A 15,571-nucleotide genomic window follows, 5' to 3' on the forward strand; every position below is an offset into this window, starting at 1 on the left:
AGGAGATGTACTCCAGATATAACAAACTGACCCTAGCCCCCCGACACATAAACTACTGCAGCATAAATACTGGAGGCTGAGACAGGAGGGGTCAGGAGACACTGTGGCCCCATCCGAGGACACCCCCGGACAGGGCCAAACAGGAAGGATATAACCCCACCCACTTTGCGAAAGCACAACCACCAACTTACCATCCTGAGACAAGGCTGACTATAGCCCACAAAGATCTCTGCCATGGCACAACCCAATGGGGGGCGCCAACCCAGACAGGTTGACCACATCAGTGAATCAGCCCACTCAGGTGATGCACCCCTTCCAGGGACGGCATGAGAGAGCCCCAGCAAGCCAGTGACTCAGCCCCTGTAATAGGGTTAGAGGCAGAGAATCCCAGTGGGAAGAGGGGAACCAGCCAGGCAGAGACAGCAAGGGCGGTTCGTTGCGCCAGAGCCTTTTCGTTCACCTTCCCACTCCTGGGCCAGACTACACTCAATCATATGACCCACTGAAGAGATGAGTCTTCAGTAAAGACTTAAAGGTTGAGACCGAGTTTGCGTCTCTGACATGGGTAAGCAGACCGTTCCATAAAAATGGAGCTCTATAGGAGAAAGCCCTGCCTCCAGCTGTTTGCTTAGAAATTCTAGGGACAATTAGGAGGCCTGCGTCTTGTGACCGTAGCGTACGTGTAGGTATGTACGGCAGGACCAAATCAGAGAGATAGGTAGGAGCAAGCCCATGTAATGCTTTGTAGGTTAGCAGTAAAACCTTGAAATCAGCCCTTGCTTTGACAGGAAGCCAGTGTAGAGAGGCTAGCACTGGAGTAATATGATCAATATGTTTGGTTCTAGTCAGGATTCTAGCAGCCGTATTTAGCACTAACTGAAGTTTATTTAGTGCTTTATCCGGGTAGCCGGAAAGTAGAGCATTGCAGTAGTCTAACCTAGAAGTGACAAAAGCATGGATACATTTTTCTGCATCATTTTTGGACAGAAAGTTTGTGATTTTTGCAATGTTACGTAGATGGAAAAAAGCTGTCCTTGAAACAGTCTTGATATGTTCTTCAAAAGAGAGATCAGGGTCCAGAGTAACGCCAAGGTCCTTCACAGTTTTATTTCAGACGACTGTACAACCATTAAGATTAATTGTCAGATTCAACAGAAGATCTTTGTTTCTTGGGACCTAGAACAAGCATCTCTGTTTTGTCCGAGTTTAAAAGTAGAAAGTTTGCAGCCATCCACTTCCTTATGTCTGAAACACATGCTTCTAGCGAGGGCAATTTTGGGGCTTCACCATGTTTCATTGAAATGTACAGCTGTGTGTCATCCGCATAGCAGTGAAAGTTAACATTATGTTTTCGAATAACATCCCCAAGAGGTAAAATATATAGTGAAAACAATAGTGGTCCTAAAACGGAACCTTGAGGAACACTGACATTTACAGTTGATTTGTCAGAGGACAAACCATTCACAGAGACAAACTGATATCTTTCCGACAGATAAGATCTAAACCAGGCCAGAACTTGTCCGTGTAGACCAATTTGGGTTTCCAATCTCTCCAAAAGAATGTGGTGATCGATGGTATCAAAAGCAGCACTAAGATTGAACTCTTTGGCCTGAATGCCAAGTGTCACATCTGGAGGGAACCTGGCACAATCCCTACGGTGAAGCATGGTGGTGGCAGCATCATGCTGTGGGGGTGTTTTTCAGCTATAGGGACTGGGAGACTAGTCAGGATCGAGGGAAAGATGAACGGAGCAAAATACAGAACGGAGCATATCTCTGGAGAGACCTGAAAATAGCTGTGCAGCGACACTCCCCATCCAACCTGACAGAGCTTGAGAGGATCTGCAGAGAAGAATGGGAGATCCTCCCCAAATACAGGTGTGCCAAGCTTGTAGCATCATATCTAAGAAGACTCAAGGCTGTAATCTCTGACAAAGGTACTTCAACAAAGTACTGAGTAAATGGTCTGAATACTTATGTAAATGTGATATTTCCATATTTTATTTGTAGTAAATTACCAAAAATGTTTTTGCTTTGTCATTATGGGGTATTGTGATGTCATTATGGGGTATTGTGATGTCATTATGGGTTATTGTGATGTCATTATGGGGTATTGTGATGTCATTATGGGTTATTGTGATGTCATTATGGGTTATTGTGATGTCATTATGGGTTATTGTGATGTCATTATGGGTTATTGTGATGTCATTATGGGTTATTGTGGTGTCATTATAGGGTATTGTGATGTCATTATGGGTTATCGGGATGTCATTATGGGTTATTGTGATGTCATTATGGGTTATTGTGATGTCATTATGGGTTATTGTGATGTCATTATGGGTTATTGTGATGTCATTATGGGTTATTGTGATGTCATTATGGGTTATTGTGATGTCATTATGGGTTATTGTGATGTCATTATGGGTTATTGTGGTGTCATTATAGGGTATTGTGATGTCATTATGGGTTATTGTGATGTCATTATGGGTTATTGTGGTGTCATTATAGGGTATCGTGATGTCATTATGGGGTATTGTGATGTCATTATGGGGTATTGTGGTGTCATTATAGGGTATTGTGATGTCATTATGGGTTATCGGGATGTCATTATGGGTTATTGTGATGTCATTATGGGTTATTGTGATGTCATTATGGGTTATCGGGATGTCATTATGGGTTATTGTGATGTCATTATGGGTTATTGTGATGTCATTATGGGTTATTGTGATGTCATTATGGGTTATTGTGATGTCATTATGGGTTATTGTGGTGTCATTATAGGGTATTGTGATGTCATTATGGGTTATTGTGATGTCATTATGGGTTATTGTGATGTCATTATGGGTTATTGTGATGTCATTATGGGTTATTGTGATGTCATTATGGGTTATTGTGATGTCATTATGGGGTATTGTGATGTCATTATGGGGTATTGTGGTGTCATTATGGGGTATTGTGATGTCATTATGGGTTATTGTGATGTCATTATGGGTTATTGTGGTGTCATTATGGGGTATTGTGATGTCATTATGGGGTATTGTGATGTCATTATGGGTTATCGGGATGTCATTATGGGTTATTGTGATGTCATTATGGGTTATTGTGATGTCATTATGGGTTATTGTGATGTCATTATGGGTTATTGTGATGTCATTATGGGTTATTGTGATGTCATTATGGGTTATCGGGATGTCATTATGGGTTATTGTGATGTCATTATGGGTTATTGTGATGTCATTATGGGTTATTGTGATGTCATTATGGGGTATTGTGTGTTGATTGAGTGGATTTAAAAAATATATATATATTTTATAATAAGGCTATAAAGCAACAAAATGTGGTAAAAGTCAGGCTTGTGTGTAATGTACATCCAGTTAACAAATGTAATATCTTTGTGCTCTAGGAGCTGACGGGGTTCCGTTTGCATTCCTGAACGGGTTGGAGATCTCCTCTCAGACTGGGATCATTTACTTTACGGACTCCTCCTCTCGCTGGGGACGACGACACGTCAAACTAGAGGTCTGTCGCTCTGTACTCCTACAAATCACCCCTCTTCTTTATACTCTCTATAACCCCTGACCTCTAACGTCTAGGTGATAGAGACCAACGCTCTGGGTCGTCTCCTGACCTTTGACCCCGTGTCAGGGCGTGTGGGTGTCCTACTGGATGGTCTCTACATGCCCAATGGCATCGCCCTGTCACCTGACGAGAGCTTCCTGCTGCTGGCCGAGACCAGCATCGGGTGTATCCTCAGGTACACACACACACACCAACGGAGGACAGTGTTTTCCATAGTAACTGTCCTTCCTGGGTTTTTCCTTTTAACATGTAAATATCATTGTGTTATCAGAGGTGGCTGATCAGCAGGACAGAGGAACCCTCACAGTACAGAAAGGCCTTTTTGTTCTATGACAATCATTGTCCTCCCTCCCTCCAGATACTGGCTGAAAGGCCTTTTGTTTGAATGACTCATGGTTCCTTTTCTCTCTCTACCTCTGTAGGTACTGGCTGAAAGGCCCCAAGGCTGGCACCAAGGAGGTCATCATGAACAATATGCCTGGTTACCCTGACAACATCCGCCTTAGCGACCGTGGAACCTTCCTGGTTGGTCTAACGACCACACGCTTCAGGAAGCTCATGCCTCCATTCCTGGACCTGATTGGTCCGTACCCAGCGGTCAAACGCTTTCTGGCTAAGGTTAGTTTCACCATCATCATCAATGTGTTGTAGACCTCTCTCCCAGGCCCCTGTATGGTAGACCTCTCTCCCAGGCCCCTGTGTGGTAGACCTCTCTCCCAGGCCCCTGTGTGGTAGACCTCTCTCTCAATCCCCTGTGTTGTAGACCTCTCTCCCAGGCCCCTGTGTGGTAGACCTCTCTCCCAGGCCCCTGTGTGGTAGACCTCTCGCTCAATCCCCTGTGTTGTAGACCTCTCTCCCAGGCCCCTGTGTTGTTGTCCTCTCTCCCAGGCCCCTGTGTGGTAGACCTCTCTCCCAGGCCCCTGTGTTGTTGTCCTCTCTCCCAGGCCCCTGTGTGGTAGACCTCTCTCCCAGGCCCCTGTGTGGTAGACCTCTCTCCCAATCCCCTGTGTTGTTGACCTCTCTCCCAGGCCCCTGTGTGGTAGACCTCTCTCCCAGGCCCCTGTGTGGTAGACCTCTCTCCCAGGCCTCTGTGTGGTAGACCTCTCTCCCAGGCAACTGTGGTGTAGACCACACCCCTGTGTTGTAGACCACACCCCTGTGTTGTAGGCCACACCCCTGTGTTGTAGACCTCTCTCCCAGGCCTCTGTGTGGTTGACCTCTCTCCCAGGCCTCTGTGTGGTTGACCTCTCTCCCAGGCCCCTGTGTGGTTGACCTCTCTCCCACGCCCCTGTGTTGTAGACCTCTCCCCCACGCCCCTGTGTTGTAGACCTCTCCCCCACGCCCCTGTGTTGTAGACCTCTCTCCCAGGCCCCTGTGTTATTGACCTCTCTCCCAGGCCCCTGTGTTATTGACCTCTCTCCCAGGCCCCTGTGTGGTAGACCTCTCCCCACGCCCCTGTGTTGTAGACCTCTCTCCCAGGCCCCTGTGTTGTTTACCTCTCTCCCAGGCCCCTGTGTGGTCTTTGTTCCAGGCTGCAGTGAGACTAGAGAGAGTAATCTGAGAGGACAGAGAGCCTCCATCAAGAGATGATTCAGACAGCAACATGATACAGTGCCTTGTTAAAGTATTCACCCCCTCAGCGTTTTTCCTATTTTGTTCCATTACAACCTGTAATTTAAATATATTTTTGGGGGATTGCATGTAATGGACCTACACAGAATGGTTCAAATCAGTGAAGTGAAATGATAATAACTTCCATAGAAATCCAAAAGGAAAAGTGTTGCATATGTATTCAGCCCCTTTGCTGTGAAGCCCCTAAATAAGATCTGGTGCAACCAATTACCTTCAGAAGTCACATCATTAGTTCAATAAAGTCCACCTGTGTGCAATCTAAGTGTCACATGATGTACGTATATATACACCTGCTCTGAAAGGCCCCACTAAGCAAGGGGCACCATGAAGACCAAGGAGCTCTCCAAACAGGTCAGGGACAAAGTTGTGGAGAAGTACTGATCAGGGTTGGATTATAAAACAATATCAGAAACTTTGAACATCCCACGGAGCACCATTAAATTCATTATTAAAAAATGAATATGGCACCACACCACAACAAACCTGCCAAGAGAGGGCCGCTCACCAAAACTCACAGACCAGGCAAGGAGGGCATTAATGGGGCGGCAGCGTAGCCTAGTGGTTAGAGCATTGGACTAGTAACCGGAAGGTTGCGAGTTCAAACCCCCGAGCTGACAAGGTACAAATCTGTCGTTCTGCCCCTGAACAGGCAGTTAACCCACTGTTCCCAGGCCGTCATTGAAAATAAGAATGTGTTCTTAACTGACTTGCCTGGTTAAATAAAGGTAAAATTAAAATTAAAAGAGAGGCAACAAAGAGACCAAAGATAACCCTGAAGGAGCTGCAAAGCTCCACAGCAGAGATTGGAGTATCTGTCCATAGGACCACTTTAAGCCGTACACTCCACAGAGCTGGGCTTTATGGAAGAGATGGGAGTATCTGTCCATAGGACCACTTTAAGCCGTACACTCCACAGAGCTGGGCTTTACAGAAGAGTGGCCTGAAAAAAGCCATTGCTTAAAGAAAAAATCAAATCAAATCAAATTTATTTATATAGCCCTTCGTACATCAGCTGATATCTCAAAGTGCTGTACAGAAACCCAGCCTAAAACCCCAAACAGCAAGCAATGCAGGTGTAGAAGCACGGTGGCTAGGAAAAACTCCATAGAAAGGCCAATACCTAGGAAGATACCTAGAGAGGAACCAGGCTATGTGGGGTGGCCAGTCCTCTTCTGGCTGTGCCGGGTGGAGATTATAACAGAACATGGCCAAGATGTTCAAATGTTCATAAATGACCAGCATGGTCGAATAATAATAAGGCAGAACAGTTGAAACTGGAGCAGCAGCACAGTCAGGTGGAAGTTGAAACTGGAGCAGCAGCATGGCCAGGTGGACTGGGGACAGCAAGGAGTCATAATGTCAGGTAGTCCTGGGGCATGGTCCTAGGGCTCAGGTCAGTTGAAACTGGAACAGCAGCATGGCCAGGTGGACTGGGGACAGCAAGGAGTCATCATGTCAGGTAGTCCTGGGGCATGGTCCTAGGGCTCAGGTCCTCCGAGAGAGAGAAAGAAATAGAGAAGGAGAGAATTAGAGAACGCACACTTAGATTCACACAGGACACCGAATAGGACAGGAGAAGTACTCCAGATATAACAAACTGACCCCAGCCCCCCGACACATAAACTACTGCAGCATAAATACTGGAGTCTGAGACAGGAGGGGTCAGGAGACACTGTGGCCCCATCCGAGGACACCCCCGGACAGGGCCAAACAGGAAGGATATAACCCCACCCACTTTGCCAAAGCACAGCCCCCACACCACTAGAGGGATATCTTCAACCACCAACTTACCATCCTGAGACAAGGCTGAGTATAGCCCACAAAGATCTCCGCCACGGCACAACCCAAGGGGGGGGCGCCAACCCAGACAGGATGACCACAACAGTGAATCAACCCACTCAGGTGACACACCCCCTCCAGGGACGGCATGAGAGAGCCCCAGCAAGCCAGTGACTCAGCCCCTGTAATAGGGTTAGAGGCAGAGAATCCCAGTGGAAAGAGGGGAACCGGCCAGGCAGAGACAGCAAGGGCGGTTCGTTGCTCCAGAGCCTTTCCGTTCACCTTCCCACCCCTGGGCCAGACTACACTCAATCATATGACCCACTGAAGAGATGAGTCTTCAGTAAAGACTTAAAGGTTGAGACCGAGTTTGCGTCTCTGACATGGGGAGGCAGACCGTTCCATAAAAATGGAGCTCTATAGGAGAAAGCCCTGCCTCCAGCTGTTTGCTTAGAAATTCTAGGGACAATTAGGAGGCCTGCGTCTTGTGACCGTAGCGTACGTGTAGGTATGTACGGCAGGACCAAATCAGAGAGATAGGTAGGAGCAAGCCCATGTAATGCTTTGTAGGTTAGCAGTAAAACCTTGAAATCAGCCCTTGCTTTGACAGGAAGCCAGTGTAGAGAGGCTAGCACTGGAGTAATATGATCAAATTTTTTGGTTCTAGTCAGGATTCTAGCAGCCGTATTTAGCACTAACTGAAGTTTATTTAGTGCTTTATCCGGGTAGCCGGAAAATAGAGCATTGCAGTAGTCTAACCTAGAAGTGACAAAAGCATGGATAAATTTTTCTGCATCATTTTTGGACAGAAAGTTATTGATTTTTGCAATGTTACGTAGATGGAAAAAAGCTGTCCTCGAAATGGTCTTGATATGTTCTTCAAAAGAGAGATCAGGGTCCAGAGTAACGCCGAGGTCCTTCACAGTTTTATTTGAGACGACTGTACAACCATTAAGATTAATTGTCAGATTCAACAGAAGATCTCTTTGTCTCTTGGGACCTAGAACAAGCATCTCTGTTTTGTCCGAGTTTAATAGTAGAAAGTTTGCAGCCATCCACTTCCTTATGTCTGAAACACATGCTTCTAGCGAGGGCAATTTTGGGGCTTCACCATGTTTCATTGAAATGTACAGCTGTGTGTCATCCGCATAGCAGTGAAAGTTTACATTATGTTTTCGAATAACATCCCCAAGAGGTAAAATATATAGTGAAAACAATAGTGGTCCTAAAACGGAACCTTGAGGAACACCGAAATTTACAGTTGATTTGTCAGAGGACAAACCATTCACAGAGACAAACTGATATCTTTCCGACAGATAAGATCTAAACCAGGCCAGAACATGTCCGTGTAGACCAATTTGGGTTTCCAATCTCTCCAAAAGAATGTGGTGATCGATGGTATCAAAAGCAGCACTAAGGTCTAGGAGCACGAGGACAGATGCAGAGCCTCGGTCCGATGCCATTAAAATGTCATTTACCACCTTCACAAGTGCCGTCTCAGTGCTATGATGGGGTCTAAAACCAGACTGAAGCATTTCGTATACATTGTTTGTCTTCAGGAAGGCAGTGAGTTGCTGCGCAACAGCCTTCTCTAAAATCTTTGAGAGGAATGGAAGATTCGATATAGGCCGATAGTTTTTTATATTTTCTGGGTCAAGGTTTGGCTTTTTCAAGAGAGGCTTTATTACTGCCACTTTTAGTGAGTTTGGTACACATCCAGTGGATAGAGAGCCGTTTATTATGTTCAACATAGGAGGGCCAAGCACAGGAAGCAGCTCTTTCAGTAGTTTAGTTGGAATAGGGTCCAGTATGCAGCTTGAAGGTTTAGAGGCCATGATTATTTTCATCATTGTGTCAAGAGATATAGTACTAAAACACTTGAGCGTCTCTCTTGATCCTAGGTCCTGGCAGAGTTGTGCAGACTCAGGACAACTGAAGTTTGGAGGAATACGCAGGTTTAAAGCGGAGTCCGTAATTTGCTTTCTAATAATCATAATCTTTTCCTCAAAGAAGTTCATGAATTTATCACTGCTAAAGTGAAAGTCATCCTCTCTTGGGGAATGCTGCTTTTTAGTTAGCTTTGCGACAGTATTAAAAAGGAATTTCGGATTGTTCTTATTTTCCTCAATTAAGTTAGAAAAATAGGATGATCGAGCAGCAGTAAGGGCTCTACGGTACTGCACGGTACTGTCTTTCCAAGCTAGTCGGAAGACTTCCAGTTTGGTGTGGCGCCATTTCCGTTCCAATTTTCTGGAAGCTTGCTTCAGAGCTCGGGTATTTTCTGTGTACCAGGGAGCTAGTTTCTTATGAGACATTTTTTTTGTTTTTAGGGGTGCAACTGCATCTAGGGTATTGCGCAAGGTTAAATTGAGATCCTCAGTTAGGTGGTTAACTGATTTTTGTCCTCTGGCGTCCTTGGGTAGGCAGAGGGAGTCTGGAAGGGCATCAAGGAATCTTTGTGTTGTCTGTGAATTTATAGCACGACTTTTGATGTTCCTTGGTTGGGGTCTAAGCAGATTATTTGTTGCAATTGCAAACGTAATAAAATGGTGGTCCGATAGTCCAGGATTATGAGGAAAAACATTAAGATCCACCACATTTATTCCATGTGACAAAACTAGGTCCAGCGTATGACTGTGACAGTGAGTGGGTCCAGAGACATGTTGGACAAAACCCACTGAGTCGATGATGGCTCCGAAAGCCTTTTGGAGTGGGTCTGTGGACTTTTCCATGTGAATATTAAAGTCACCAAAGATTAGAATATTATCTGCTATGACTACAAGGTCCGATAGGAATTCAGGGAAGTCAGTGAGAAACGCTGTATATGGCCCAGGAGGCCTGTAAACAGTAGCTATAAAAAGTGATTGAGTAGGCTGCATAGATTTCATGACTAGAAGCTCAAAAGACGAAAATGTCATTTTTTTTTTTGTAAATTGAAATTTGCTATCGTAAATGTTAGCAACACCTCCGCCTTTGCGGGATGCACGTGGGATATGGTCACTAGTGTAGCCAGGAGGTGAGGCCTCATTTAAAACAGTAAATTCATCAGGCTTAAGCCATGTTTCAGTCAGGCCAATCACATCAAGATTATGATCAGTGATTAGTTCATTGACTATAATTGCCTTTGAAGTAAGGGACCTAACATTAAGTAGCCCTATTTTGAGATGTGAGGTATCATGATCTCTTTCAGTAATGACAGGAATGGAGGTGGTCTTTATCCTAGTGAGATTGCTAAGGCGAACACCGCCATGTTTAGTTTTGCCCAACCTAGGTCGAGGCACAGACACGGTCTCAATGGTGATAGCTGAGCTGACTACACTGACTGTGCTAATGGCAGACTCCACTATGCTGGCAGGCTGGCTAACAGCCTGCTGCCTGGCCTGCACCCTATTTCATTGTGGAGCTAGAGGAGTTAGAGCCCTGTCTATGTTGGTAGATAAGATGAGAGCACCCCTCCAGCTAGGATGGAGTCCGTCACTCCTCAGCAGGTCAGGCTTGGTCCTGTTTGTGGGTGAGTCCCAGAAAGAGGGCCAATTATCTACAAATTCTAACTTTTGGGAGGGGCAGAAAACAGTTTTCAACCAGCGATTGAGTTGTGAGACTCTGCTGTAGAGCTCATCACTCCCCCTAACTGGGAGGGGGCCAGAGACAATTACTCGATGCCGACACATCTTTCTAGCTGATATGCACGCAGAAGCTATGTTGCGCTTGGTGATTTCTGACTGTTTCATCCTAACATCGTTGGTGCCGACGTGGATAACAATATCTCTATACTCTCTACACTCGCCAGTTTTAGCTTTAGCCAGCACCATCTTCAGATTAGCCTTAACGTCGGTAGCCCTGCCCCCGGGTAAACAGTGTATGATCGCTGGATGATTCGCTTTAAGTCTAATACTGCGGGTAATGGAGTCGCCAATGACTAGAGTTTTCAATTTGTCAGAGCTAATGGTGGGAAGCTTCGGCGTCTCAGACCCCGTAACGGGAGGAGTAGAGACCAGAGAAGAATCGGCCTCTGACTCCGACCCGCTGCTTAATGGGGAAAACCGGTTGAAAGTTTCTGTCGGCTGAATGAGCGACACCGGTTGAGCGTTCCTACAGCATTTCCTTCCAGAAACCGTGAGAAAGTTGTCCGGCTGCGGGGACTGTGCCAGGGGATTTACACTACTATCTGTACTTACTGGTGCCACAGACGCTGTTTCATCCTTTCCTACACTGAAATTACCCTTGCCTAACGATTGCGTCTGAAGCTGGGCTTGCAGCACAGCTATCCTCGCCGTAAGGCGAGTACAGCGGCTGCAATTAGAAGGCATCATGTTAATGTTACTACTTAGCTTCGGCTGTTGGAGGTCCTGACGAATCGTGTCCAGATAAAGCGTCCGGAGTGAAAAAGTTGAGGAAAAAATAAATAAATATATGAACGGTAATTAAAAAGTGAAAACCGTATAGTTGTCAGGTAGCAAAACAGGTTGGCAACAAAACGCACAGCAACTCGAAAACAAGCCTGCAAGTTGTGACCGGAAATAAGCAAATACGTTTGGTGTTCACCAAAAGGCATGTGGGAGACTCCCCAAACATATGGAAGAAGGTACTCTGGCTAGATGAGACTAAAATGTAGCTGTTTGGCCATCAAGGACAACGCTATGGCTGGCGCAATCCCAACACCTCCCATCACCTCTCATCATCTGAGAACACCATCCCCACAGTGAAGCATGGTGGTGGCAGCATCATGCTGTGGGGTGGTGTTTTTCATCGGCAGGGACTGGGAGACTAGTCAGAATGGAAGGAATGATGGATGGTGCTAAATACAGGGAAATTCTTGAGGGAAACCTGTTTCAGTCTTCCAGAGATTTGAGACTGGGGCGGAGGTTCACCTTCCAGCAGGACAATGACCCTAAGCATACTGCTAAAGCAACACTTGGGTGGTTTAAGTGGAAACATTTAAATGTCTTGGAATGGCCTAGTCAAAGCCCAGACCTCAATCCAATTGAGAATCTGTGGTATGACTTATAGATTGCTGTACACCAGCGGAACCCATCCAACTTGAAGGAGCTGGAGCAGTTTTGCCTTGAAGAATGGGAAGAAATCCCAGTGGCTAGATGTGCCAAGCTTATAGAGACATACCCCAAGAGACTTGCAGCTGTAATTGCTGCAACATGGTGTTCTAGAGGAGATAAATAAAGAGATAATTCAGACAGCAACATGGTGTTCTAGTAGAGATAAATACAAGAGATAATTCAGACAGCAACATGGTGTTCTAGTAGAGATAAATACAAGAGATAATTCAGACAGCAACATGGTGTTCTAGAGGAGATAAATAAAGAGATAATTCAGACAGCAACATGGTGTTCTAGTAGAGATAAATACAAGAGATAATTCAGACAGCAACATGGTGTTCTAGTAGAGATAAATACAAGAGATAATTCAGACAGCAACATGGTATTCTAGGAGATAAATACAAGAGATAATTCAGACAGCAACATGGTGTTCTAGGAGATAAATACAAGAGATAATTCAGACAGCAACATGGTATTCTAGGAGATAAATACAAGAGATAATTCAGACAGCAACATGGTGTTCTAGAGGAGATAATGTATGTAAACTGTTCTGGAATGTACGATGCTATAGTAATATTATAGTACACTGGTATAATACTAATAGTAAAGCCTTTGTGTTCTGGTGGATGTTTCCAGGAATATACACTTAGGGGACAAAACATTAAGAACACCTGCTCTTTCCATGACATAGCTTTCACCTGGATTCACCTGGTCAGTCTATGATTCCTTATCGATGTCACCTGTTAAATCCACTTCAATCAGTGTAGATGAAGGGGAGGAGACGGGTTAAAGAAGGGTTTTTAAGCCTTGAGACAATGGAGACATGGATTGTGTCTGTGTGCTATTCAGAGGGTGAATGGACAGGACAACATGTTGAAGCCTTGAGACAGTGATATGTGTCTGTGTGCTATTCAGAGGGTGAATGGACAGGACAACATGTTGAAGCCTTGAGACAGTGATTGTGTCTGTGTGCTATTCAGAGGGTGAATGGACAGGACAACATGTTGAAGCCTTGAGACAGTGATTGTGTCTGTGTGCTATTCAGAGGGTGAATGGGCAGGACAACATGTTGAAGCCTTGAGACAGTGATTGTGTCTGTGTGCTATTCAGAGGGTGAATGGCCAGGACAACATGTTGAAGCCTTGAGACAGTGATTGTGTCTGTGTGCTATTCAGAGGGTGAATGGACAGGACAACATGTTGAAGCCTTGAGACAGTGATATGTGTCTGTGTGCCATTCAGAGGGTGAATGGACAGGACAACATGTTGAAGCCTTGAGACAGTGATTGTGTCTGTGTGCTATTCAGAGGGTGAATGGACAGGACAACATGTTGAAGCCTTGAGACAGTGATTGTGTCTGTGTGCTATTCAGAGGGTGAATGGACAGGACAACATGTTGAAGCCTTGAGACAGTGATTGTGTCTGTGTGCTATTCAGAGGGTGAATGGACAGGACAACATGTTGAAGCCTTGAGACAGTGATTGTGTCTGTGTGCTATTCAGAGGGTGAATGGACAGGACAACATGTTGAAGCCTTGAGACAGTGATTGTGTCTGTGTGCTATTCAGAGGGTGAATGGACAGGACAACATGTTGAAGCCTTGAGACAATGGAGACATGGATTGTGTCTGTGTGCTATTCAGAGGGTGAATGGACAGGACAACATGTTGAAGCCTTGAGACAATGGAGACATGGATTGTGTCTGTGTGCTATTCAGAGGGTGAATGGACAGGACAACATGTTGAAGCCTTGAGACAGTGATTGTGTCTGTGTGCTATTCAGAGGGTGAATGGACAGGACAACATGTTGAAGCCTTGAGACAGTGATTGTGTCTGTGTGCTATTCAGAGGGTGAATGGACAGGACAACATGTTAAAGCCTTGAGACAGTGATATGTGTCTGTGTGCTATTCAGAGGGTGAATGGACAGGACAACATGTTGAAGCCTTGAGACAGTGATTGTGTCTGTGTGCTATTCAGAGGGTGAATGGACAGGACAACATGTTGAAGCCTTGAGACAGTGATTGTGTCTGTGTGCTATTCAGAGGGTGAATGGACAGGACAACATGTTTAAGCCTTGAGACAGTGATTGTGTCTGTGTGCTATTCAGAGGGTGAATGGACAGGACAACATGTTGAAGCCTTGAGACAGTGATATGTGTCTGTGTGCTATTCAGAGGGTGAATGGACAGGACAACATGTTGAAGTGCCTCTGAATGGGTTATAATAGTAGGTGCCAGGAGCCGGTTTATGTCAAGAACTGCAACTTTGCTGGGGTTTTCACACTCAACAGTTTCCTGTGTGTATCAAGAATGGTCCACCACCCAGAGGACATCCAGCCAACTTGACACATCTGTGGGAAGCCTTGGAGTCAACATGGGCCAGCATCCCTGTGGAGTGCTTTCAACACCTTGTAGTCCCCGCCCCGACGAATTGAGGCTGTTCTGAGGGCTAAAGGGGAGGAGCAACTCCATATGAGGAAGGTGTTCTTAATGTTTTGTCCAGTGTATTTCTATAATGAAAGGACATATTAAAGCCCGGAGCTTGTGTTCTGTTTTCTTCCAGGTGGTTCCTCTGAGCTGGTACAACATGCTGTTGCCTAGATACGGCCTAGTGTTGGAGTTGGACGGGGAAGGGGAGGTGCTGGGGAGTCTCCATGACCCTACAGGCAGCCTGACCTGGGCCGTCAGCGACGTGTTCTCCCACCAGGGGAGACTCTACCTGGGTAGCACCGACCTGCCCTTCCTTCCTGTCCTGGAGGACTGGATCTAACCACTAACTTCTGCTGCAGGCCTCTCATACTAGGCCTGGGGGGGGCTGGGGGGGAGGGGTAAAGTTAACTGACTGTGACATGTCCAGACTGCAGCAGGCCTCTCATACTAGGCCTGGGGGGGGGGGGGGGGGGGGTGCTGGGGGGAGGGGTAAAGTTAACTGACTGTGACATGTCCAGACTGCAGCAGGCCTCTCATACTAGGCCTGGGGGGGGGGGGGGGGCTGGGGGGAGGGGTAAAGTTAACTGACTGTGACATGTCCAGACTGCAGCAGGCCTCTCATACTAGGCCTGGGGGGGGCTGGGGGGAGGGGTAAAGTTAACTGACTGTGACATGTCCAGACTGCAGCAGGCCTCTCATACTAGGCCTGGGGGGGGGCTGGGAGGGGTTAACTGACTGACGTGTCCAGACTGCAGCAGAGATCCTCAGACACTTGGTCCTGGCTCTACTGCCAATCACAACCAGGTGTCCTTTCCACTCCATACGGACATACGGACAGATTCCTGTTGATCTGGGACATTTTTAATACAGGTTCCACAGTGCACTGATTGACCAGGAGACTGTTAAACTGAATATGTCTTCAGTTAGTTCATATGTGGTTCCACAGCGCCTCCTCAGACCCATACAGGGGCCAGATGCTGTTGTAACTAGCCATGCTGTTGTAGGGGTCTGTCTAACCCAGCTGTAGTTAGTAGTGGTCAGTGCCTCCTCAGACCCATACAGGGGCCAGATGCTGTCGTAGGGGTCTGTCTAACCCAGCTGT

General features: G+C 46.2%; 1 protein-coding gene across 1 annotated transcript in view; it reads left to right on the forward strand.

Moving 5' to 3' along the window:
* LOC116360509 (adipocyte plasma membrane-associated protein) overlaps positions 1-14,880 on the forward strand; it is a 47,931-nt gene extending 33,051 nt beyond the window's left edge. The window contains exons 7-10 of the mRNA XM_031815185.1: positions 3,403-3,518; positions 3,593-3,753; positions 4,001-4,196; positions 14,603-14,880. Coding sequence (XP_031671045.1) covers positions 3,403-3,518; positions 3,593-3,753; positions 4,001-4,196; positions 14,603-14,809 — 680 coding nt within the window. The 3' untranslated portion in view covers positions 14,810-14,880. The remainder of the gene's footprint in view (positions 1-3,402; positions 3,519-3,592; positions 3,754-4,000; positions 4,197-14,602) is intronic.
* The last annotated feature ends 691 nt before the right edge of the window (positions 14,881-15,571 follow it).

Source organism: Oncorhynchus kisutch, unplaced genomic scaffold, assembly GCF_002021735.2.
Source record: "Oncorhynchus kisutch isolate 150728-3 unplaced genomic scaffold, Okis_V2 Okis09a-Okis19a_hom, whole genome shotgun sequence".
Lineage (NCBI taxonomy): Eukaryota > Metazoa > Chordata > Actinopteri > Salmoniformes > Salmonidae > Oncorhynchus > Oncorhynchus kisutch.